The sequence below is a fragment of the Procambarus clarkii genome, chromosome 68, assembly GCF_040958095.1.
Source record: "Procambarus clarkii isolate CNS0578487 chromosome 68, FALCON_Pclarkii_2.0, whole genome shotgun sequence".
NCBI lineage: Eukaryota > Metazoa > Arthropoda > Malacostraca > Decapoda > Cambaridae > Procambarus > Procambarus clarkii.
In genome coordinates this window covers 14,977-40,645 of record NC_091217.1, presented here as the reverse complement: position 1 = coordinate 40,645, position 25,669 = coordinate 14,977, and the positions used below count along the sequence as shown (strand labels likewise).

Here is a 25,669-nt window from a genome sequence, read left to right as displayed (position 1 = left end):
TCCTTGCAGAGTGTGGTAGTCGCTGCTGCCCTGGGACCAGCTGGACGGCTCGCCTAGACTCCTGCTCCTGCCTTCCGCGCCTCCCGGCACTCTTCCGGCAGCCACCACTCCACACGCAGCTGCTGGTCCAATTGCTGCTGACGACTGGCAACACATAGGGCGCCCCGCTCCTGCTGGTGGCAGACTCTGCCCACTGACTACCTCGGGGGGCTGACAATATCCACGCCAGCATCCCCTGCGAGAGGCGTGCGTGCCACCCGTTGACCTTCCAGGCACCCGGCCAGGGCCGACACCAAGCACAATGGATAAGCAATCTCTGCCGTGGATAACTAAACTGAGCTATGGCGTGGGTCACGTTTTCAATGACCTGTGCGCCTCCATGTGGTTCACATACCTCCTCATGTACTACGAGAAGGTAAGTCGCGCCCTCTACACCAACGATCAGTGCAATATTCGAATATGAAATGAGAGTGACTACTGATAAATGGAATTCTGAATGTTGTGATGTCTGCAGGTACTGTTGTTCAGCCCGACCATGGCGGGGCTGGTGCTCCTGGTGGGGCAGATCGCTGACGGCATCAGCACCCCGCTCGTGGGCATATTCTCCGACAAGGAAAACAAACTCCCCGTCTGCGCCAGATACGGACGCCGGAAAGTGTGGCACTTGATAGGTAAGGCGTCTGTCTGTCTCACTTGTTGCTCGGCTGTGGATGTGTCGTGTTTATATGTGAGCGTTGAAGGTGTTACGGCCTGTTGTCTTGGTGCAGAGGCGTGAGTATGTTGGTGAGAGCTGGCCACACCTTTGCCACACCATCCCGTCCCTCGCCTGCTTTTACAAGCATTTCTAAAGAAGAATGTGAACTTTATTCGTGAAGAGAACGCGAGAGAACTGCAGCTTAGCCTAATACTGACATAGTGTACAGTGTTCCCTACAGCTGCAGGCAGCATAATAATCTCCCACATAACACTGACATAGTGTACAGTGTTCCCTACAGCTGCAGGCAGCATAATAATCTCCCACATAATACTGACATAGTGTACAGTGTTCCCTACAGCTGCAGGCAGCATAATAATCTCCCACATAATACTGACGCAGTGTACAGTGTTCCCTACAGCTGCAGGCAGTATAATAAGCAGAATTTCACTATAGGCAAATTTCAAAATAATGCTTATTTCCTGTTGAGATCTACTGACATACTCCCCATAACACTGGAATAAAGAGTATACTCCCCACAACACTGAGAAATGAGGAGTATACTCCCACAATATTGAGGAATGAAGAGTATACTTAATTCAACAGTCTGTGTGATAATATATCCGAGCAGACAGGGTAGGATGGGCCACTTGCAGAGAGACGTAGTGGAGCCCAATGGTTGTTTGGACGGCACTGGAAGGGGTACTGGAACCCACAGTTGGGTAGTGCCAATAAACATCAAGGGGCTGGTACTGGAACCGGGAGTGTCAATAAAGATGGTAAGGCACTAAAGGTATAGGCGGGTGTGGCACTGAGACCCTGGTGGTGCCAGTGATGTAGGCGGGTGGGGGGGGGGGGTGAAGGCTGTTGTGCCAAGCTTTGGATGTCCACCTCACGACGGGAAGATGAAACAATGGGCAACGATAAATGAAAACGAATGAGACCTATGGCACGAAATAGAGAGTGGAAGCAGTTGGGCGAGTCATTGGGGAAGTGGAAGCTGGAATTGGTGGTGGTGGTCGTCGTTGTGGTGGTGATGGTGGTCGTCGTTGTGGTGGTGATGGTGGTCGTGGTGGTTGTCGTCGTCGTTGTGGTGGTGGTGATAGTGGTGGTGGTGATGCTTGTGGTGGTTGGGATGGTGGTGGTGTTGCTTGAGGGGGTGGTGGTAGTGGTGGTGATGCTGATAGGGTGGTGGTGGTTGGGGTGGTGGTGGTGTTGCTTGAGGAGGTGGTGGTGGTAGTGGTGGTGATGCTGATAGGGTGGTGGTAGTGGGGGTGGTGGTGGTGGTGATGGTGGTTGTAGGGATGGTGGTGGGGGTAGGGGTGGTGGCCACCTTGCCGGGGTCACGACCAGTCCCACCTGCCTGCTGGGGAGAACAAGTCGCTGCCTCTCCCTCCTCCACCTTCACCCTGGACGGCCACACACTCCTGCTAGGGTGTGTACTCGCCTAGTTGTGTTGCAGGGGTTGATCTCTGGCTCTTTGGTCCCGCCTTTCAACTGTCAATCAATTGATGTACACGTTCCTGAGCCTTTTGGGCTCTATTATATTTACACTTGAGACTGTGTTTGGAGTCTGTTTTGCATTTCCTGCCATATCTTTCACTCCAGTATGTTACTTTTTTGTGCATATTTGGGACCTGAACTTCCAGTATCTTCCATGTATATGTTACGTGATACCTCTCATCTTTTCAGAGAAAGTGCATTTTAAGTGCTTCCAGATGGTTCCAATAATTTAGGTGCTTTGTCGAGTCTATGCGTGCCGTATATGTTCTCGGAAATACTTCTAGCTCTAAAATCTTTGCTATGAATGGAGAAATGAGTACCGAGTAGAACTCAAGGCGGAACAGCACAAGTGATTTGAACATTGTAATGTAATTCCTGGATTTGAAAGTTCTCATATCCACGGTCATTGTTCTGGCTGATGGCGCGTTTGTTTTATTCTGCCCACTAATTATTGGGGCGTCCGACATCATTATTCCCAGATTTCTTACATGTCGTTTTCGTGTGATGAGGTCTGATTGCACCTTGCAGCCTGTATCCGGTGTCAGTTCATCATTTTCCGCCGTATCTAAGTTGCCGGAATTTACCACTGTCGAGAACCTGTTTTCTGTTGCCCAGTGGTCAGCTTTATCTCGTGTAGTTGTTTCTGTGTATCTTGCTAGGACATTATTTTTGCTGATTGTGGTCGCTTTGTCAAATGATGAGTGAAAACTGTGATTCGTATTTTTGGGTTTGTCTGAGTTGATTTTTTTTTTTGGGGGGGGGGGAGGAGAGGGGGGAGAGGTGAGGGGGGAGGAGAGGGGGGGAGGAGGGGGGGGGGAGGTCAGGGATATTCCTGCGCGGGCCCTAAGTCTCTGGCTGGCCCACTAAGTGTTGCTTGTTTCTGCTTTACTTGGGCGGAGTATGAGTATTTATGACTCGTATGGTCGCTTCAGTAAGATTTTACCCCATGTGTTTAACAACTTCTGCTCTGTTGAATCTAAGTTGAATTCCTAATGGGTTTGTAACTGTACACTGTGTTAGATAATGTTCGAGTGGTCTGTCGGGCATTTCTCCACAGTGCTGACATTTCCTCCCATCTTTCGGGACCTGTAAGCCTATTTCCCATGCACATGCGTATCCACGACTGATGCGATGTTAGTGTACTTCTGTTATTCTACTGCTCCCTTTCATCAAACTAAGTGGTACGTAGTTGGTTGAATTCTTGTACCAACCCGCAGATCCTGATCACTATGCCTCGGTCCTCACTTTATTGGTTATTACTTCATGGTCAATTACTTCGCCTTTTGTACATAATAAAGTGAACTATATCGACCAGTAGTTAGTCACTTCGGGGTGTTGGAAACATCAGTCTCAAAAGCTTTACATCTGGCAGAGGGGCTAGATTCACGAAGCAGTTACGCAAGCACTTACGAACGTGTACATCTTTCTTCAATCTTTGACGGCTTTGGTTACATTTATTAAACAGTTTACAAGCATGAAAACTTCCCAATCAACTGTTGTTATTGTTATAAACAGTCTCCTGGTGCTTCGGTGCTCATTAACTGTTTAATAATTGTAAACAAAGCCGCCAAAGATTGAGAAAAGATGTACTCGTTCGTAAGTACTTGCGTAACTGCTACGTGAATCTGGTAGTTCGTAAATTGCAGTGACGTTGGTTGAAATTAAACGGGCCGATTCTAGTTAAGTCATAGTGATATCACAAGAACATGGTAGCACAAGATCATGAGAGCACAAGATCGAGAGCACAAGAACATGATAGCACAAGAACATGATATTACACGAGCATAATAACACAAGAATATGATATCACAAAAATATGATATCACAAGAACATAATACCACAAGAGCATGATATAACAAAAATATGATATCACAAGAACATAATACCACAAGAGCATGATATAACAAAATTATGATAGCACAAGAACATGATAGCACAAGAGTATGATAGCACAAGAACATGATAGCACAAGACCATGATATCACAAGGACATGATATCACAGACCCATCCTCCTGTTTTGATAATATTTATAGTGACGATAAGGACCATAGTACATATATCGACTTTCAACGCAATTTGAAAGCAGAAATTGGACATTGAATTTGGACAGACCGGAAAAGATTTTCTATTTATGTTGCAAAGACCAACTACCCTAACTTAACCTAACCTTCCTAGGCCTAATCCACGCTATTTGAGGCCTAATATAGTATACGTGTGCTATACTAGGCCTAGGAATATTTAAGTTTGTTTTTTAGCTTAATTTTTTCGAACTTATAAAGTGAATAGTACAAAATTTGAATATCTAATTCACAAGAAAATGATATCACAAGAACATGATATCACAGGAATATCAGAAGAACATATATGATATCACATGAATATGAATCATAACACAAGAACATGACAGAATCTGAGTAAATATTATCTCTACTTAATCTTAAACCTCCCGTCTCTCCTCTACGGGCTCACCATAGCCCGTGTTACTTGGAACATTTTGTTCCAGGTAGCGAATCTTTAACAACAACAACGTCTCTCCTCTCTCACTATATCCGCCCCGTTCAGAGCGTCGGTGTTGTGGTGGAGGAGCACCATCCCCCCCCACCTAACAGGGGCCAGGGGGGAAATGACATGCAGCCAAGCATAATTAATATTTAATAACTTGGGGGTTTGATATGGACAATCCCCTAGCTGAGCAAGTTACATATATATGAACCTCCACAGATATGGTGCGGGTCTCAAATCATTTCCGACTCAAAAGCCTTTATGTGATGTTAGTTTGACCTGTCTATAGTTGTTTATTATTCCTTTAGCATCTCATAGTTTATGGCCAGAATCTCAGCATATTCCCACGCTACATTTCCCGCTCGTCCTGCTGACTCTTCGTAATTCTTTGCAAATATAGAGCTTCAGAAGTGAGGACTAGGCAGAGTGCATTAGGCTTCCTGTTGATTGTGCTAACATAAGCACACGCTGCTGTTGTGCTTATGTTAGAATAGTGCATAGGCTTCTTGTTGATTGTACACGCTGCTGCTGCTGTGCTTATGTGAGTATGTCTGAGATGCCGAGGATATCGTTCATGAAGAAGGTGTCAGGATCTCACTAAACAAACAACTTTATATTTGTTAATTCAGGATTTTACAAATTTGTTCGCCAGCCTCTGTAAGAACCTTCCTTTGTAATAATAGATCAAATACTGATGCTTTCTTTTTGTTTTATGTGAAGATTTGTATCTCTTGTTTAACTTTCTATCCATTTGCATTTATTCCACCTGGTATGACACCTTGTGTTCTCTTACTTCAGTCTCCCTCTTTAGATTAGTGTGTGTGTGTGTGTGTGTGTGCAGATATTCGTGCCTGCTTGAGCATTTCTGATGTTATTTTCCTTCTTCTGTAATGCCATTGGGTTTTCCTTGTATGTTTTTGTTTATATCTTTTCAAAGGAACTTATCTCGGCCCTTTTTTTCTTCGGCGGTCCATTATTCTATTTCTTGTGCGACAGGGGATTTTCGAATCTGGTTGGCACTATTATGTGGTGTGTGTGTGTGTGTGTGTGTGTGTGTGTGTGTGTGTGTGTGTGTGGTAAGGATGGTGTGTGCGTGTGGTAAGGATGGTGTGTGCGTGCGTAAGGGTGCAGCAAGTCTCCTGAGGGAGGGAGCTGGAGAGGACGGGCGTGTCTGGGTGTACAGGTTGGCACACAATGCGTAATATCCGGCCATCAAGCACACACCTGCCAGATCCCGTGATCAGTCTCCAATGTTTCTCTTCAAGTTCGTTTCCCCCCACAAGGCACTCACCGGGTCCCCTCCTAACCAAGTGTCAACATTCCTGTACACTATAACCCACAGATTCTTGCTTCGGCTGCCTGCTAGGCTAGCTAGAGTACCATATGAATGCAACATAAACAAACCTCAAGGTTCCTTGAGATGCTGAGGGCCTCAGGCGACCCGAGGCACCAACCAACACGTTTTTGTCGCACTCTCCGTCAAGATAAAAAAAAGTATTATTTCAAGTGCATTTATTAGTTTTTTTTAATTACTAACCAAGAAATCGTTAATATAATTCTTACCGAAAATATGTAACTTAATGATAAAATAGGAATGGAAACGTACAGCTGTTGTTATGGAGAGGTGTTTGACGAATGGTTGCCAGAGATAAGATAATTGTTGAGAACGTAAGGAATTTAGAGACACCAACCTTGCTATCGACCTCTTATATGTATGTTTATAAATACAGTATATACTACATTTTTCGTTGAGGATTAACCAACCCGCTTAAACTTATTTAAGAAGACAAAAATAATAAGAACAAATGGAGCTTCTCGCCCAAACACAGAAAGTGTCGAACAGACGAGAAATGTTACAATGCTCTCTTGCCCCAAACCTGACCAATATGAGTCCGTAGCTTGCCTTCAGTAATTCCTGAACCCAGCCTATAATTCTGAGATACCCTGCAAATCTCTCGCCTATGTATACGTGCACTATAATTGTCAAACTATTGCAGTCCCCGTAGCGTAGTGGTAAGACGCTTGCCTAGCGTCAGTCACTGTGGTCTAGTGGTTAAAGTACTGGATACGTCAAGGTATATAGAGCCGCTATGACCTTATAGATCCTGTAAGTACTATCATTTCAGGAGGATGGCTGTGCCGGGCGAACTAGAGCCGTCCCCTGTCCTAGGGCAATTCGATAACTACCGAACGGCAATTCCTTACCCCAGGGAATCCCTGACGAGCGGTTCCCGTTAGCCGTTTGGGGCAAACGGGAACTGTTCCGGATCACCTTTAGCGCATTAATTAAGAACTGACATTTAAAATTTGACAGCCTTAGGAAAAATATATATTTGCACTTTTTTTTTTTTTGCATTCTTACGGTTCCTGCTGGTTGAAGAGTACACAGCCACACGGCTAAATGTCTCGACAAACACACAGTTTAAAATAAGGAAATTGATGCATCAATTACTATATATAATTACCGAAAAACATTAGAGTAGAATTGTAAGTAATTATCAAAAGAAGGTGCAAAGCCTTCTGTAACTGTAAAGCCAAGACAGTAACTGTAGATTATCCAAGATTGAGCAGGTCATTAGTGTTGACATGACTGAGGGTAGGAATACCTGTATGGAGGGTGCCAGGGGTAGAGGAGGCTGCACAGATACACCTACGTTGGACGAGGCCAGAGATCCCCAACCCCTCACTGCTTATCATCCATTCTATTAGAACAAAATTTTGCAATTCTACAGACTCCTACATTCTACAGATTCCTTCCTCCCTGCAGGCACAGTGTTGGTGTTCGTGAGCTTCCCTTTCATCTACAACAGTTGCTTGGGATGCCAGGAGGCGGACATGTGGGCGCAATTTGCATACTACTGCGTCTTCGTCTGTATCTTCCAGTTTGGCTGGGCGAGTGTGCAAATCTCCCACCTGGCGCTCATTCCTGATCTCACCTACAAAAAACACCAGAGAACAGAACTCAATTCTATCAGGTTAGTCAAGTTATCTGTAATACCTCCACCACCATGACCCACAGGGAGAGTGAGTGAGTGAGTGAGAGTGAGTGAGAATGAGAGAATGATAAAACATGGCACTAACCCACTCCGGGCCGACCTTACCGCCTATACAATACCGGCAACAGATGATCCCAACCCTTAACCTCAATAGTTAAAAAGAGACGTTCCAACCCCTTCCCCCAATACCTAAAGTGACCCTCCTGCTCTCTCCACCAAACACCCCTCCAAGAGCGAGCCGACTCCCTAAGACACATAAGAACCCTATCAAACACCCCACCTGACCCTACAGCGCCGCCTCGGACCACAGTCATCCTCCACGTCGTTGGTGTACAACACCCACACACTGTACAGCTAGTGGCCCAGGACAGGACACATAGCGTCTTCTAGTAAAAGACACAGGTAATGTTACAGGAGAGGACACATTGTGTTACAGTACATGACACAGGTAGTGTTCCAGATGAGGACACATATAGTGTGCTCCAGTACAGGACACAGGTAGTGTGTTCCAGGTGAGGACACATATAGTGTGTTCCAGGTGAGGACACATATAGTGTGTTGCAGGACAGGACACGGGTAGTGTTGCAGGACAGGACACGGGTAGTGTTGCAGGACAGGACACGGGTAGTGTTGCAGGACAGGACACGTGTAGGTGCTACTGAGTCCGGGGTTCGTGACTAATCCTGCCGGTGGTGTGTGTCAGGTACGCCTTCACAGTGCTGGCCAACCTGAGCGTCTTCGCCATCACCTTCGTGGTCCTCAACACCAGCGCCAACGTCCCGAGCTCCAACGGCAACAACTCCACAATGAGCACCACCATCGAGCCCTCCTCCAGCAGCGACCTCGTGGACGGATATACGGAGATCGTCCCTGGCTCCGACCAAGACAATACTGACACCATCGGCCCCGAGGACGCCACCAAGTTCAGAGTAAGAACCTGCCGTCACCGAGACGGTGCTCAGTTATGTTGTTCTAGAAGTTAGAATCCAAGTCTCGAGTCTAAACGTGTTGCTCGGGCAAGAGTGATCCCGCTGTTATTATCGAGACATTGGGGACATGAATATGTGAGAGACACACAGCGATAATGTTCTTGAGTGAGAATGATGCAGAAAGTCACACAATGAGAGCGTGAGACAGACAAAGACACACACACACACACACACACACACACACACACACACACACACACACACACACACACACACACACACACACACACGCACGCACGCACACGCACACAGGTATGACCTACGAAGAGAGACTACGGGAATTAAACCTCTCGTCGCTGGAAGTCAGAAGAGTTAGGGGGACATAATCACCACGTACAAGATTCTCAAAGGAATTGATAGGGTAGATAAAGACAGGCTATTTAACACAGGGGGCACACGCACTAGGGGACACAGGTGGAAATTGAGTGCCCAAATGAGCCACAGAGATATTAGAAAGAATTTTTTAGTGTCAGAGTGGTTGACAAATGGAATGCATTAGGCAGTGATGTGGTGGAGGCTGACTCCATAGACAGTTTTAAGTGTAGAGCCCAATAGGCTCAGGAACCTGTACACCAGTTGATTGACAGTTGAGAGGCGGGACCAAAGAGCCAGAGCTCAACCCCCGCAAGCACAAATAGGTGAGTACACATATTCAGTGTGTTATACAACAAAGAGTACTGGGAAGACGGGACACCACGAGCTTAGCTTTCATCCTGTAACTACACTCAGGTAATTATACACACACACACACACACACACACACACACACACACACACACACACACACACACACACCCCACACACACACACACACACACACACACCCCACACACACACACACACACACACACACCCCACACACACACACACACACACACACACACACACACACACACACCACACACACACACACACACACACACACACACACACACACACACACACCACACACACACACACCACACACACACACACCACACACACACACACACCACACACACACACACCACACACACACACACCACACACACACACACACACACACACACACACACACACACACACACACACACACTGAGTGTGTGTGTGTGTGTGACACTGGAAGACAGAAGAGTAAGGGGAGACATGATCACAACCTACAAAATCCTCAGGGGAATCGACCGGGTAAACAAGGACGAACTTTTCAACACTGGTGGGACGCGAACAAGGGGACACAGGTGGAAGCTGAGTACCCAAATGAGCCACAGAGACGTTAGAAAGAACTTTTTCAGTGTCAGAGTAGTTAGCAAATGGAATGCATTAGGAAGTGATGTGGTGGAGGCTGACTCCATTCACAGTTTCAAATGTAGATATGATAGAGCCCAATAGGCTCAGGAATCTGTACACCAGTTGATTGACGGTTGAGAGGCGGGACCAAAGAGCCAGAGCTCAACCCCCGCAAGCACAATTAGGTGAGTACAATTAGGTGAGTACACACACACACACCCCACACACACACCCCACACACACACACGACACACACACACACACACACACACACACACACACACACACACACACACACACACACACCACACACACACACACCACACACACACCACACACACACACACCACACACACACACACCACACACACACACACCACACACACACACACACACCCCCCCACACACCCCACACACACACCCCACACACACACCCCACACACACACCACACACACACACACACACACCCCACACACACACACACCACACACACACACACCACACACACACACCACACACACACACCACACACACACCACACACACACACACCACACACACACCACACACACACCACACACACACACCACACACACACACCACACACACACACCACACACACACACCACACACACACACCACACACACACACCACATACACACACCACACACACACACCACACACACACCACACACCACACACACACACACACACACACACACACACACACACACACACACACACACCACACACACACACACACACACACACACACACACACACACACAACACACACACACACACACACACACACACACACACACACACACACACACCACACACCACACACACACACACACACACACACACACACACACACACACACCACACACACACACACCACACACACACACACCACACACCACACACACACACACACCACACACACACACACCACACACACACACACCACACACACACACACCACACACACACACCACACACACACACCACACACACCACACACACACACACACACACACACACACACACACACACACACACACCACACACACACACACACCACACACACACACACACACACATACACACACACACACACACACCACACACACACACACACACACACACACCACACACACACACACACACACACACACACACACACACCACACACACCACACACACCACACACACACACACACCACACACACCACACACACACACACCACACACACACACCACACACACGCACACACACGCCACACACACACACACCACACACACCCACACACACACACACACTGAGGCGTGAGAGATACACTATAGGAGGTGTTGTGGTGTTGGCAGAACGTGGCAGTCATCTGCTGCGTGGTGGGCGCGGTGTTCTCCCTGGTGTTCCACGTCGGGGTGAGGGAGCCCGTCTTCGTCTCCCACAAGACAAAGGTCATCCTGGCCGCCCAGGAGAATGAAGCCAAGATCAAGAAGGCCATGAGGAAACTCGACTGGTTCAAGGAGTTGCCATTCTATCAGGTCGCCATCCTCTACATGGTCACACGCCTCTATGTCAACCTTTACCAGGTATGTTAGTACATGGCCATGTATGTCAACTCTAGTAGGTTACCTTTCGATGATTCCGTGGATCAACGTCCCCAGGACCCGGTCTCTGTCTAGACCTTATTTGTGGACTGGTCAACCAGGCTGTTGGACGCGGCTGCTCACAGCCTGACGTTTGAGTTACAGCCTGATTGATCATGTATCCTTTGGAGGTGTATATCAAATTCTCTCTTGAACACTGTAAGAGGTCGGCCAGTTATGCTCCTTACGTGTAAAGGTAAAGTATTGAAAAGTCTTGGGCCCTTGATGTTGTTAGTTATCTATGGCATACCTATTGCACTTCTGCTTTTCAACGGTGATATTCTGCACATCCTGCCATACCTCCTGGTCTCGTGTGGTGTTATTGCTGTGTTCAGATTTGGAACCAGTCCCTCTAATATTTTCCGTGTTTAGATTATTATACATCTCGATCGCCAGTGCTCTATAGAATACAAATTTATAAATTTTAATTGGTTCAATAATTTAGATGTTTTATCGAGTAGATTCTAGCAGTAAAATATCGTTACACGTTCTCGAGACTAGCAGATTATCCAGGTTTCAAATGGGGTATTATTGTGCAACAATATTTTACCCTAGAGAGAACTAGTGTCTGAAAAGTATCATGATTGGTACGAATTGTTTGAGAGGTTATTGTTATCCAACCTGTCATTTATCTTACAGTTGTGATAGTTACAGTATTTATTTTATTTTAACTTCATTCTTCACGACACTTAGCTACGAAGAGGGATATTTTTTTTATATTCCATGTTACGTCAAATTCCTGAATCCCGATTTTGAAAACATTATAATTATGCCGTCAAAATATAGTTTAATGTGACTCATTTCATGATTATATGTACAAAAAACTGATGCTGAAATAAAATGACAGTAATCATTATCTGTCCGCGAGGCACCTGAATATTTATATGAAAACATCTTATATCCTTATCTCCACTAAACTGTTATTCTAAACCTTATAATTTGTCGAGTTGATAACTTTGGTAAAGTCTGTTTGTGGGAGTTTGCTTATGGGTGAGCAAGGAACGCAGCGATACTAATTTGCCCAAAACTAAATAAGCTACAATTAGCTGCTAAAACAATATTTGTTCCGATGGAAATAATTATTAATATCTTGCAAAACTTCAATTATATTATTGACCAGTTAGAAGCCTATAATATTAAGTGGGGGCCATAAACATTATATGAAGCATCAATAATACCCATTACATATGTGCAATCAAGTGTTATAATGTAGACGTATGGTGGGATAGACGTATTGTAGGGTGATGGGAGTAACGTGCCGTCGTGGTTGCAGGTATACATCCCGCTGTACGTGCAGGACACCTTACTCTTGAGCGAGAGCTACGTGGCCACCGTGCCCTTCTCCATGTACCTGGCCGGCTTCGTCGGCTCCCTCATTATGAAGGAGATCAACAAGAAGATAGGAAGGAAGGTGAGGTGACTTTACATCAGTTGATAAGGAATATGTCAATGTTCTCTGTTTTATTACGTCATGCACCCAATAAATTGTTTATTTGAAGAATTTCTCGGTTGGGGGGATGGGGCATAAGGGAGTTAAGAGAAGTTTGGTGGGTACTGCACTTCATGGCTGGTTATATCTCTTCTTTGGGAGGGAAGTGGGTAGGACGGACCACCTCGCCACACTTGATGGACTAGTCCTCTTGGTCATAACGCATTCGTCTCACTAATGCGTCACCATTAAGGCTTTAGAATGAGAGAGAGAGAGAGAGAGAGAGAGAGAGAGAGAGAGATTGATTGATTACTCGTAATCAACAGCACATTCTTCTCCCTCACTTGTTCACTGTATCCTCGGACCAGCTCCAAAAAAAAACACTATTCCAATAGCCTAGTTCAAAACTATTCACGTTAAAAATGGGTTAAACCCTATAGAGAAAGCACATCCAACATGTCCTACAGCGTTCAGTAGTGAACCATCGCCACATAGTGTTATTACTGTAATATCCTTACGCGTATATTATATTATTATACATGTTAAAATATGAATCATCACAATCATTTTTTTAAGAGAAACGCGATAGGCACACATCAGATACATCTTGCCCTCGGGATGGGTATGGGATGCACTACCGCTCACAGGATGGGATATGGGGGTGCATAAGTGACTTTAAATTAGTTAGAAGGTTCATAAATAATTCAAACAGTATAAGTTACTTTGTATATTATAACTTGTTGTTAGTGATTACGTGGGTAATAGAGCTTGATGTAGTAAATTCAGAAAGAAAGGGTTATGTTTGAATTAGAATTACTAGCAATTTTGTTCTTATTAGACGATAAAACAAATATAATATTTTTTTCTGGCAGGAAAGCGAGTGCATGTGTACCTACTTGTACGTGCTGTACTCGGTCCTATCTTGTTTCTGATATATGTAAATGATCTCCCGGAGGGTATCGATTCATTTCTCTCAATGTTTGCGGACGATGCTAAAATTATGAGAAGGATTAAAACAGAAGAGGACTGTTTGAGGCTTCAAGAAGACCTAGACAAGCTGAAGGAATGGTCGAACAAATGGTTGTTAGAGTTTAACCCAACCAAATGTAATGTAATGAAGATAGGTGTAGGGAGCAGGAGGCCAGATACAAGGTATCATCTGGGAGAGGAAATTCTTCAGGAGTCAGAGAAGGAAAAAGACTTGGGGGTTGATATCACGCCAGACCTGTCTCCTGCAGCACATATCAAGCGGATAACATCAGCGGCATATGCCAGGCTGGCCAACATACGAACGGCATTCAGAAATTTGTGTAAAGAATCATTCAGAACTTTGTATACCACATATGTCAGGCCAATCCTGGAGTATGCAGCCCCAGCATGGAGTCCATATCTAGTCAAGGATAAGACTAAACTGGAAAAGGTTCAAAGGTTTGCCACCAGACTAGTACCCGAGCTAAGAGGTATGAGCTACGAGGAGAGACTACGGGAATTAAACCTCACTTCGCTGGAAGACAGAAGAGTTAGGGGGGACATGATCACCACATTCAAGATTCTGAAGGGAATTGATAGGGTAGATAAAGACAGTCTATTTAACACAAGGGGAACACGCACAAGGGGACACAGGTGGAAACTGAGTGCCCAAATGAGCCACAGAGATATTAGAAAGAACTTTTTTAGTGTCAGAGTGGTTGACAAATGGAATGCATTAGGGGGTGATGTGGTGGAGGCTGACTCCATATACAGTTTCAAGTGTAGATATGACAGAGCCCGATAGGCTCAGGAATCTGTACACCTGTTGATTGACGGTTGAGAGGCGGGACCAAAGAGCCAGAGCTCAACCCCCGCAAACACAACTAGGTGAGAACTAGGTGAGTACACACACACACACACACACACACACACACACACACACACACACACACACACACACACACACACACACACACACACATACACACTTTGGACCAAAGAGCCAGAGCTCAACCCCCGCAAGCACAACTAGGTGAGTACAACTAGATGAGTACACACACACACACACACACACACACACACACACACACACACACACACACACACACACACGAGAGAGAGAAAGACTTGGGGGTTGATATCACGCCAGACCTGTCCCGTGAAGCCCATATCAAGAGGATAACATCAGCGGCATATGCCAGGTTGGCCAACATAAAAACGGCCTTTCCCCCCCACCCCCGCAAGCACAACTAGGTGAGTACACCCCCCCCGCAAGCACAACTAGGTGAGTACCCCCCGCAAGCACAACTAGGTGAGTACCCCCCCCCCCCCGCAAGCACAACTAGGTGAGTAACCCCCCTCCGCAAGCACAACTAGGCGAGTACAGACACACGCGCGTATGTACCACCACTCCTATACACTCGCTCACTCTTGCCCACATCGACACCTGCCCTGCACGCACTCTCAAGGTCACTCAACCATCACTTATGTGAGCACTCAAGCGTAGGCCGCGACTGACACCCTATCATTACCACCCCCATTTCCCCTCATCCACAGGATGAGGCAGGGCTGTATTACACAAATGACAGTTGTATGTAACTCATTCACCACAAATGTAAATCCCTTGAGCACATTAGAGGCACAGTCTCTGACCCCATAATAATAATAATTAATGTATGTTATGCTAGAGTTATCCACGAACAGTGGATATTTACACAGGTAAGACATGTGCATTATATAAAGGCAGTAAATATGTGTCTCCACAGGCCACCTTCACCCTGGGCTGCTGTGTGGGGCTGGCGGGGTCTCTGTGGGTGTGGTATGGAGACGGTTCCTACTACACCCACTGGGGCGTGTTCCTCGTGGCGGCGCTGCTGGGGATCGGGGGTTCCACACTCCTCATCACCTCCCTCTCCATCACCGCCGACCTCATCGGGGAGAACGTGGAGGGCGGCGCCTTCGTGTACGGCTTCATGAGTCTGGTAGACAAGTTCTCCAACGGAATTATCATCATGGTCATCCAGAACTCCGACCCAGACCAGTGAGTATTGGGCTCAGCCTCCGGACACGGGCACGAAAAAGGGGATGTGTAAACAGGGAGGGTAGAAGGGAAGGGTATAAACAGTGAGGAGGTAGTAGATAGGGGAAGGGGTAAACAGGGAGGATGGGGTGGACAAGGAGGATGGGTATGGACAGGGAGGATGGGTATAGCCAGGGAGGATGGGTATAGCCAGGAAGAATGGGTATAGACAGAGAAGATGCGTAGACAGGGAGGATGGGTAGACAGGGAGCTGGGAGAAGCAAGACAAATTGGGAGTCTCCTACTGCTGCATGGTGCACGGACACCACACAGCAGGGGGTGGGGGGGGGGGGTAGAAATAGCCTAAGCTACTCTATCCCTTTGAGATGTATTTCTTTCTTGTCTCAATAAACATACTTGAACCACACAGCAGGGTCCCCAACGTCACTAAACTGTGGTACAAAATTGTCCGAACCTAACCTACCCGAGAACCCATGAACAGAAAACAGGATATCATGTCAAATTCGCGACACACTATCATGTTAGTACATCAGTTTTTGCCCTTAGGTAAAGTATGCAACGTGCTATTTAGGAGGAGTTGGGCTGCCGGGTTGACAGCATGGAGATGCAGAAGGGGTGGCAGCAGGAGACGCAGAAGGGGTGGCAGCAGGAGACGCAGAAGGGGTGGCAGCAGGAGACGCAGAAGGGGTGGCAGCAGGAGACGCAGAAGGGGTGGCAGCAGGAGACGCAGAAGGGGTGGCAGCAGGAGACGCAGAAGGGGTGGCAGCAGGAGACGCAGAAGGGGTGGCAGCAGGAGACGCAGAAGGGGTGGCAGCAGGAGACGCAGAATGGGTGGCAGCAGGAGACGCAGAAGGGGTGGCAGCAGGAGACGCAGAAGGGGTGGCAGCAGGAGACGCAGAAGGGGTGGCAGCTGGAGACGCAGAAGGGGTGGCAGCAGGAGACGCAGAAGGGGTGGCAGCAGGAGACGCAGACGGGGTGGCAGCAGGAGACGCAGAAGGGGTGGCAGAAGTTGACGCAGAAGGGGTGGCAGAAGAAGACGCAGAAGAGACCTCCCTGGAATAGGGGCCGGGGTAGCCACAAGGCCGACTCCCTCGTGTGCGTCGCGCTCCCCGGCCAGTGTCTTGGTTGCCACTACTGAGTCTGGCTTCTTCCTCAGCAGTTGGTCAAGCCTGGGAGACCCTTCCAGATGCCCCCAAGGCCTGCTGGACAAGAAATTAAACACTCAAGCCCCACCATCACGTCAAGATGTCGGCTATGGGGATCAAGAGGATAAAAATCCTTAAAATCTAATTTACACTTATTGATAAACAACATTTAATTAACACGTTAAATTAAGGTTATTCGATAATTTATTTGAAAATTGAGCCCTGTTCTTGCCTCGACGGCTTCAAGAGCGAGTATTTCCAAATTTCATCACTACTTCCAAAGTCAAGCACTAACCTGCGATGCTCTCTTCCCGCAGGTCGTGGTACTACCGCAGTGTCATTACCTTCGCTTGCGGCTCCGCCTGCGTCCTGGGCATCTTCGTCACCATCACCCTCAGGAACGTCAAAATTGGACAAAGACATGGTAAGGATGTCCCAGCTTTTGTCTTGAGAAATTACATGTTTAGTCATCCTTTTTTTTCTAGTGAGAAATAGACTTGCGGACAGTTCCCAAGGCAGTCCCGGGGATAGTGCCAGGGACAGTCCTGGGGATAGTCCCGGGGATAGTCCCAGGGACAGGGCCAGGGAGAGTGCCAGGAACAGGGAGACACGTAAGCAAGTAATGTAATCATCCAGTCACTGTAGTGATCCTAATTTTCTGTAAAACCTGGAATACAAGTCATAAAGTGATATAGATAAACAGTATTTGTATATATGTTGTCCTTTGCCGGACAACATATTCCAAACTGAATTTACCTTAATTTACTTAAGGGCAACTATTTCTCTAGTGGCCTCGGGTAGGACAGGAAGACAGCGGCTTGCCAATTTTTTCTTCAATTTGATGACTTACTAAGAGTTCTCACATAATTTCATCACTGTTGACACTAACAAGCTGGTTGACTTGAGCTTCACGATCATGCACCCCATATCTATCCTGCCACGAGTATGTCCTACCGCAACTAGGCTAACGATTGATGTATCGCTTAAAATTTATGGTAGTATATAATAATTTTGAATGAAGAATTTATACGTTTTTTTTAATCTTAGTAATACTTATCTCTAAACCTCTTAAAATTATTCACACATTCCGTGACACTACAGACAGTCAAGCCTTTATTCAGGCTAGCGGTATTAACTTATGAAATAGTTGTTATATAAACGATTTATTTTTGTATTGTATTATTCTAAACGTCAGTCCTTGTATATATTTTAAAGCCATACTACTTGATATAATTATAACATTATTGCATGGAGGTTATAGGAATAATGTCTCGAGTAATATATGCGCTATACCACACTGCACTAGCAATCAACATGTGGGCTTGTTGCAGGAACCTCGCCTGTGTTAGAAATCTTGGCGGAGAGCGACGACTCCAGCAGCAGCCTGGAGGGAGTCGACAACCCGGTCATTTCTGTCATTTCAGAGGTCAAGTGGAAGCCCAGCAGCTGCCAGCCAGGCCTTGAGAGCCCACACGACCTGCGTCACTGTGAAGTCCCCGCTTCATGCCAACACAGAACAACCACAGGGCCAGACAGTTCATACAGCGCTGGCCTGGGACAATTGCCAGAGAAGTCTGGTATTCCGCAGCGCCGGCCAGAGGAAGCCCCGAACATGTACCAGCTGGGCGTAACTGACATCTTGAAAGTATGTCAGTCCAAAGTTGAGGAGTAAATTGAGTTGGGTGTAGTGGTGGTACAAAGAGTACCAGTGAACCCTGCCCTGTGTCCTGGTGCTATCTAGTATCTGATTCACACTTTGTCGATAGAATTTCTAGACATTTCGTATTAGGAATTGCTGTTTTTTCATGGCGGAACATGAAACATTACTGAATGGTTCCGCCCTTTGATGTAGTGGTATATTCTTGTAGAAGACGAGCAGCGGTGCCCTCAGGAGAGATTACTATGGAATGCGCACCAAGGTGTCCTTCTGCAGTAGCCAGCACCGGGAAGGTGAAGTGTGCGAGTGTGTAAAGGAGACATTACTTGCTAAGTGGCACAAACACGCCCAGGTTGGACAAATCTTCAGTCTTCGCCAAAACAATCCGTGTTCGTAGTGAACTCGCCAAACTGAACAATACATGTGCTGAAAACGTTTTCGCCGCGTAATTCCTAAGATGATACACCTAGCATAAGATTTGTTGTCTACCTAGTCTCCTCACCGCTACTTGGAGCTCCACCAAAGAGTCTTGCATTATAATGGAGTTAGAGTAGCCAGGATTCTGCAATACAAAGGTGTGTGTGAGATATCTGTGATCTCAGTCTTTCCTCTGACGAGTCCTGTGCAGCACCATCCTTCACCTCCTCTGACGAGTGAGACGAGTCCTGTGCAGCACCACTTTTCACTAGTAGCTAAGGAATACCACACCAAGGGTCATGTATATAACATTTTGTGTAACATGTTTATAATCAAATTAATCGTGTCGATATATTGATGCCAGAACCAAGAGTTTCTGTAAATCTTTGGAAACCTTTCGCTTCCGAAGGAGATATTGTGTGGTGTGACGTGGCCACACCAGCTACACTGTGGGGGGTATGACGTGGCCACACCACCCACACTGTGGGGGGTATGACGTGGCCCACACCACCCACACTGTGGGTGGTATGACGTGGCCCACACTGTGGGGGGTATGACGTGGCCACACCACCCACACTGTGGGTGGTATGACGTGGCCCACACCACCCACACTGTGGGTGGTATGACGTGCCCACACCACCCACACTGTGGGTGGTATGACGTGGCCCACACCACCCACACTGTGGGGGGTATGACGTGGCCCACACTGTGGGGTATGACGTGGCCCACACCACCCACACTGTGGGGGGTATGACGTGGCCCACACTGTGGGGTATGACATGGCCCACACCACCCACACTGTGGGGTATGACGTGGCCCACACCACCCACACTGTGGGGGGTATGACGTGGCCCACACTGTGGGGTATGACATGGCCCACACCACCCACACTGTGGGGTATGACATGGCCCACACCACCCACACTGTGGGGGGTATGACGTAGCTACACCACCCACACTGTGGGGTATGACGTGGCCCACACCACCCACACTGGGGGGTGTGGAGCGGTCCCCCCCCTCCTCACATGTAAAGTACGTGTAGTGTGTTCCTTATCTCATCCAAATATCAAAATATTGTTATTGTTGTGATATGTGTTAACTTCCGTTAACGGGTATCGCAGACTACCATGTTTAACCTATAATGTACCGTTTATATATATATATATATATATATATATATATATATATATATATATATATATATATATATATATATATATATAATATATACATATACATATACATACACACACGGAAAAACCACATGTGAAAAACAGAGAATGCTAAACGCGTTTTCAGCTCGATTCGCCTTCATCAGATCATTTTAGAATCATTCTAAAAGGCTCTGATGAAGGCGAATTGAGCCGAAAACGCGTTTAGTATTCTCTATTTTTCACATGTGGTTGAAAAATAGAGAATATTTTATTTTTATTTCATTAAACATAAATAAAATAAAAATATTTTATTTTATTAAAAATAGAATATTCAATTTTTCACATGTGGAGATATATATTATATTGATATATATTATATATATAATATATAATAATATATATAATATATAATAATATATGTGTGTGTAACAACCCATCCTCCTGTAGTACTTACATTAACGGTGAGGACCATCGTACATACACTGACGTAAAAGACAATCATAAAGTAGAAATCGGTAATATTGAATTTGGACAACCAAAAAAGTTTCTGGTTTGTTGCAAAGAAAATCTAACCTAACGTTCCTATGCCTAATACACGTTATCTGAAGCCTAATATAGTACATGTATGTCCTCTACTAGGCCTAGGAATATTTAAGTTTGGTCTTTAGCTCTATTTTTTTTCTGACACTATAAAGTGAATAGTACCAAATTGTACTATCTAATTCTCGATTACGTCTATGTATGATAGTCCACATATTTACAAAAGTACTATCTGAACAGGAGGATGGGTTGATGAATATGCATTTCATGTTTTACTTTATTTTTCTTTATTATCGCGAATATTGAATGGTATATGTATAGTAATATGTGTATATTTTTTTGTTATTAAATAGCTATACAGTCAGTTTTATACAGTTTTATTGATAGTACATGTAGAGTACTGTAGAGGTGTGTGTGTTAGCCGATGTCTTTCCGCGTTCAAGAAGGAAATTGATCAACACTTCAAAATGCTTCCTGATAACCCTGGCTGTGATTCATTCTCAGACTGCATACATCGACATCTGACGACCTGCTTAGTCAGATCATTGATCCTCAGAACCTCCTCAAGATAAGGTAGTCCATAGACTCACAGCTCTCTATACTAACAGACTTAAATTAAATCTTCATTATCAACACACTACTCGCATACTTAAATCAACACACTACTCACAAACTTAAATCAACAACAATTGTATGGACATTTTTAGAACGCATGATCAATATATTTAAAAAAAACTTATTATTATTATTATTATTATAATTATTGCACAGAGAAATCACATTAACGTGATGTATCAATGAGAAAATCAGTTGGAGCCGTAATGAGGATTCGAACGAATGATCTGGGTACTCCCAGGCACACGCCTTGGAAGTACCCAGCAAACGCCAAACGCACGACAGATATCATCAAAGACACGAAAGTATATAATCAGAAATGGTACTAAGATAAATCAGTAACATCGATAGTCTTTGGACCTTGAAGAAGCGCATGACGCCACGTGGAAATATCAGAGGTTAAATTGAATAATTTGGACTTGAGAAGCAACACGCAAGGTAAGGTATGGTAACTTGCAGTGGTCTTGTAGGAATGTTGACATCATGGGCAGGAGCCAACCGACCGTTCTCCCGTCAACACGATCATGTCCTCATGATGCACCCAGAGTTTTCCAGGCAGACTATTTATCACATGCCTCTGTATGAGTAACCATCCTGTGTGATGGGGATTTTTAGCATCATGTAGCTAGTGTTTTAACACACTGTACTCCCCTTCATATTGTCTAGGGCAGCTGCAGAAATGCAGATGTACCTAAATGTGTTAATACAAAAACACCACGAGGGAGTTCCCAAAGGAAGTGTATGGAACACAACTTTATTCTTAATCTCTATTTATTGATATCATATCCGCTCTTCCAATTGGATTATCTTCCGCAATAAATGTTGACAATGTGTTTGGTATAATAGCGATAGCTTTTCTCACGTTCAAAGAAAACCCCAAAATGCAATAAGCAGATCATCAAGGTACAACCCAGCATCCTGAACTGATAGTCCTTATGGTAACTGTTTGGTCGAAAGTACCAGTATGTATTGATGGGCTATCAAAAGAGCTAACATTTTGTACTCTAAATTTTATAGTGACCGGAAAAAAATAAAGCTAAAAACCAAACTAAAATATTTCTAGGCCTAGTAAAGCTCATATGTACTATATTAGGCATAAGAGAGTGTGTAATAAGCCTAGGATTGCTAAGAGAAATTAGGTTAGGTCTATATGTATGTTGCCGTTAAAAAGTTTCCCAATTGTTTAAATTCAATAATACAAGTCAAATTTGTGATGTCCCATGACTACATATTGGTTCTTTCGACTAAATATCTACTGTAAGTACATTAATTTTAAGAGAATAGGCGTCAAGCTTGGCAACCAACAGGGTTTCAAATTGTACATAATGAAAATGGAAATTGTGGGAATATCTCATGCCCTTTACTGATGCATTAAGTGTACGGAAGCGGTTGACTTGTACAAATTAGTATCACAGGGAATGCGGGTTGAGAAACATGAATCATCACCGAAAATGCGAATTAAGAAATATGAACCGATGCATCCCGTAGAGTTATAATGTTAGGCAACTGGGTTAGGCATTGCGACACCATACAGAGATTCCATTTGGGGACTCGGGGGTCACACTGGGCCATGATATTATCACACACATGGTCAAACCCGATCATGGACCCCTACGGATCATGAGGAGAAGTGTGTGTAGGGAGTAACCTGAACCTCTCCAGGGTCGCCACTCCACACCTCCGGTGCGCTGGTACTCGTCAGGATGGTGCTGATACCGGCCCGTGGGAAGTGTGAGGTGACAGTCTGGAGCTTCGATGAACCACCAGCCGGCATCCAGGTCATCACTACACCTGTCACCTAAGGCGCGTTAATGAGATGTCAATCAACGTATGTTGATGCTAGAATAATTTTATGTATCATTGTTTTGCATGGGTAGTACTAATCTGTAAAATGAACAATTTTCAGCACCTTATATAAACAATAAACGTATTTCTTGCATATTCCAAGCAGACAAGGCCACTATAATGCAGCAATTAAAACACGAGACACTTGGCCTGGCGCTGATCACCTGAGGAAGGCTCCGGGGAGGTAAAGATTGCCCTGGAGTGTGGAGAGAGGGCGTCGCCGGCCGTGCTCGAGGGGTCATAGCCATCTACGTGCAAGCGGTACTGGTCCTCCGGTCCACCAACACTGCCGGAGAAATATGTGAGCTTGTGACTGTGAAGCATTCGCAGATGGCGCGGCAACAGTGTCAAGAGCACTACAAGCCGGCATCCAGCCACGGAGAAGCTCCATAGTTTAGTCCTACTCCACTAAGAATGATCAGGTTTAAAAACATGAATCATATCCCTGGTATCAATCGTGTCTCTAGTCTATTGTCAAAACATTGGGTTATATTTTTGTTAACCCAGCAGGCGGCCTCATGTCCACATACACCTCGTTTCTTCATAAATTCCTACACATGACTTTAATCCCTCCCAATCCCAAAGCCAAGTGCTGTACCACTGTATCACACTACAAAAGCATGGGAAAGTCTTTATGAACTCATTCAACCCCATGCCCGAGTGCATTCGGGTTATGTGGTCAACTATTTCATCTAGTCCAAGTTTAAGCTACAGAACATGCAATATCAAATGATAAACCTGAATAAGTTTAGGTTCCTGAATTGATCACGCAGAGGAGGTTCTAGTCCCAGCAAGGGCATTTGGAACTTTCAAGTATTTAAAGTGAGGCCTGTGTACTGTTCATGATTATCATTTGATATTTATTGTGTTGTGTTGTCTTTATCTACCTTATCAATTCCTCTGAGAGTCTTGTATTTGGTGATCATGTCTCCCCTAACTCTTCTGATCTCCAGCGCGTGAGGTTTAGTTCGTGTAGTCTCTTCTCGTAGCTCATACCCCTCAGCTCGGGTACTAGTCTGGTGGCACACCTCTGAACCTTCTCCAATTTAGCCTTGTGCATGACTAGATATAGACTAATGCTCCAGGATTGGTCTGATATAGGATGGTCTTTTTGTGGTTTGTGTGGGTGTGAGTGTGGGAGTGGGTGTGAGCGTGGGTGTGGGTGGGAAGTGATGCGGAAGAGTTGTCAGAGCGTGTTGAAGAGACATGGTGGTGGGAGGCACAGGAAGCGGGTATCACTGTCCTTTGCTCTCCTCCCACTGCTGATCTCCACCCCACACTCCTCTAAACCCGGGCCCCACACTCTCCTAAACCCTACCGACACACTCCTCTAACTCAGACCCCCCCACTCCTCTAACCCCGAACCCTACACTACACTAACACCCACCCCCACAGACAAAGAGGCACAGCCTCCTGAAGGCGGTGCAGGTGACAGACACGTGCGACGCAACACCTGCTGGGAATGTATCTGGGAGAGTATAATACCTGAAAACGGTGTAGGCGGCGTGGGCGTGGTGCAGGCGGTGGTCCAGCAGGTGGGCGCGGAGGGTGGTGTTGGCGTGGTGGGTGAGGGCGTGTAGCGCGGCCAGGCCTGTACATATGTGTGTGTATATTATATATAATATGCCTGTAGCAGTTGTCTAACTTCCCTATTACTTGTACATACTATAGTACAAAATATTTATGTGTATTATGTATGAAATGCATTTTGAAGTTAAATATTTTTGGGAGTGTGGAATGGATTAATTCAATTTACAATATTTCTTATGTGAAAATTCGTTTTGGGTTGCAAATTTTCGGCTTACGACCCGTCTCTGGGAACAGATTAAATTCGTAAACGAAGGTACCACTGTATTTAAAGTTACACCTATCCATTCAATATACCGTGAAGCTCATTATCACAATCATTCAATCAATATACCTTCCACACTCAACATCACAGAAAAACTACTAATCATCCACTTACCACACCGTTCACAACCAACATAGTTAACCTAATTCTGCCCGTTTCTGCCCGAAACGCTTTGCGTAATAGTGGCTTTAGGCATTGTATGTACTAGCTCTATCTATAAAGCCAACAAACTTTGTAAAATCTCTTTATGTATGTACCTTTGCCTAAATAAAAATTATTATTATTATTATATTATAATGATTTAATATACAGGTATATAATTTATCTTTACTAATCGCTATGATTTAGTGTGAATAAGGTTTAACAGTTTTATTAGTATTTCAATTTATTGGAC

At 45.4% G+C, this 25,669-nt stretch overlaps 2 protein-coding genes across 5 annotated transcripts in view; one reads left to right on the top strand and one right to left on the bottom strand.

Moving 5' to 3' along the window:
• Positions 1-21,327, top strand: part of LOC123774751 (major facilitator superfamily domain-containing protein 12) — a 92,858-nt gene extending 71,531 nt beyond the window's left edge. For all 4 annotated transcript variants that reach the window (XM_045769314.2, XM_045769312.2, XM_069310734.1 and 1 more), the window contains 9 exons: positions 10-415; positions 515-671; positions 7,469-7,676; positions 8,401-8,626; positions 11,325-11,555; positions 12,886-13,023; positions 15,777-16,051; positions 17,514-17,620; positions 18,528-21,327. In XM_045769314.2, coding sequence (XP_045625270.2) covers positions 302-415; positions 515-671; positions 7,469-7,676; positions 8,401-8,626; positions 11,325-11,555; positions 12,886-13,023; positions 15,777-16,051; positions 17,514-17,620; positions 18,528-18,868 — 1,797 coding nt within the window. In that variant the 5' untranslated portion in view covers positions 10-301 and the 3' untranslated portion in view covers positions 18,869-21,327. The remainder of the gene's footprint in view (positions 1-9; positions 416-514; positions 672-7,468; positions 7,677-8,400; positions 8,627-11,324; positions 11,556-12,885; positions 13,024-15,776; positions 16,052-17,513; positions 17,621-18,527) is intronic.
• LOC123774750 (ficolin-2-like) lies at positions 21,325-25,360 on the bottom strand. The gene is made up of 4 exons (XM_069310899.1): positions 25,345-25,360; positions 24,909-25,050; positions 23,588-23,709; positions 21,325-23,376 (listed from the first exon to the last, which is right to left on the bottom strand). Exons 1-4 carry the CDS (start codon positions 25,358-25,360, stop codon positions 23,180-23,182), a joined length of 477 nt encoding a protein of 158 aa, XP_069167000.1. The 3' UTR covers positions 21,325-23,179.
• Between the last annotated feature and the right edge of the window lie 309 nt (positions 25,361-25,669).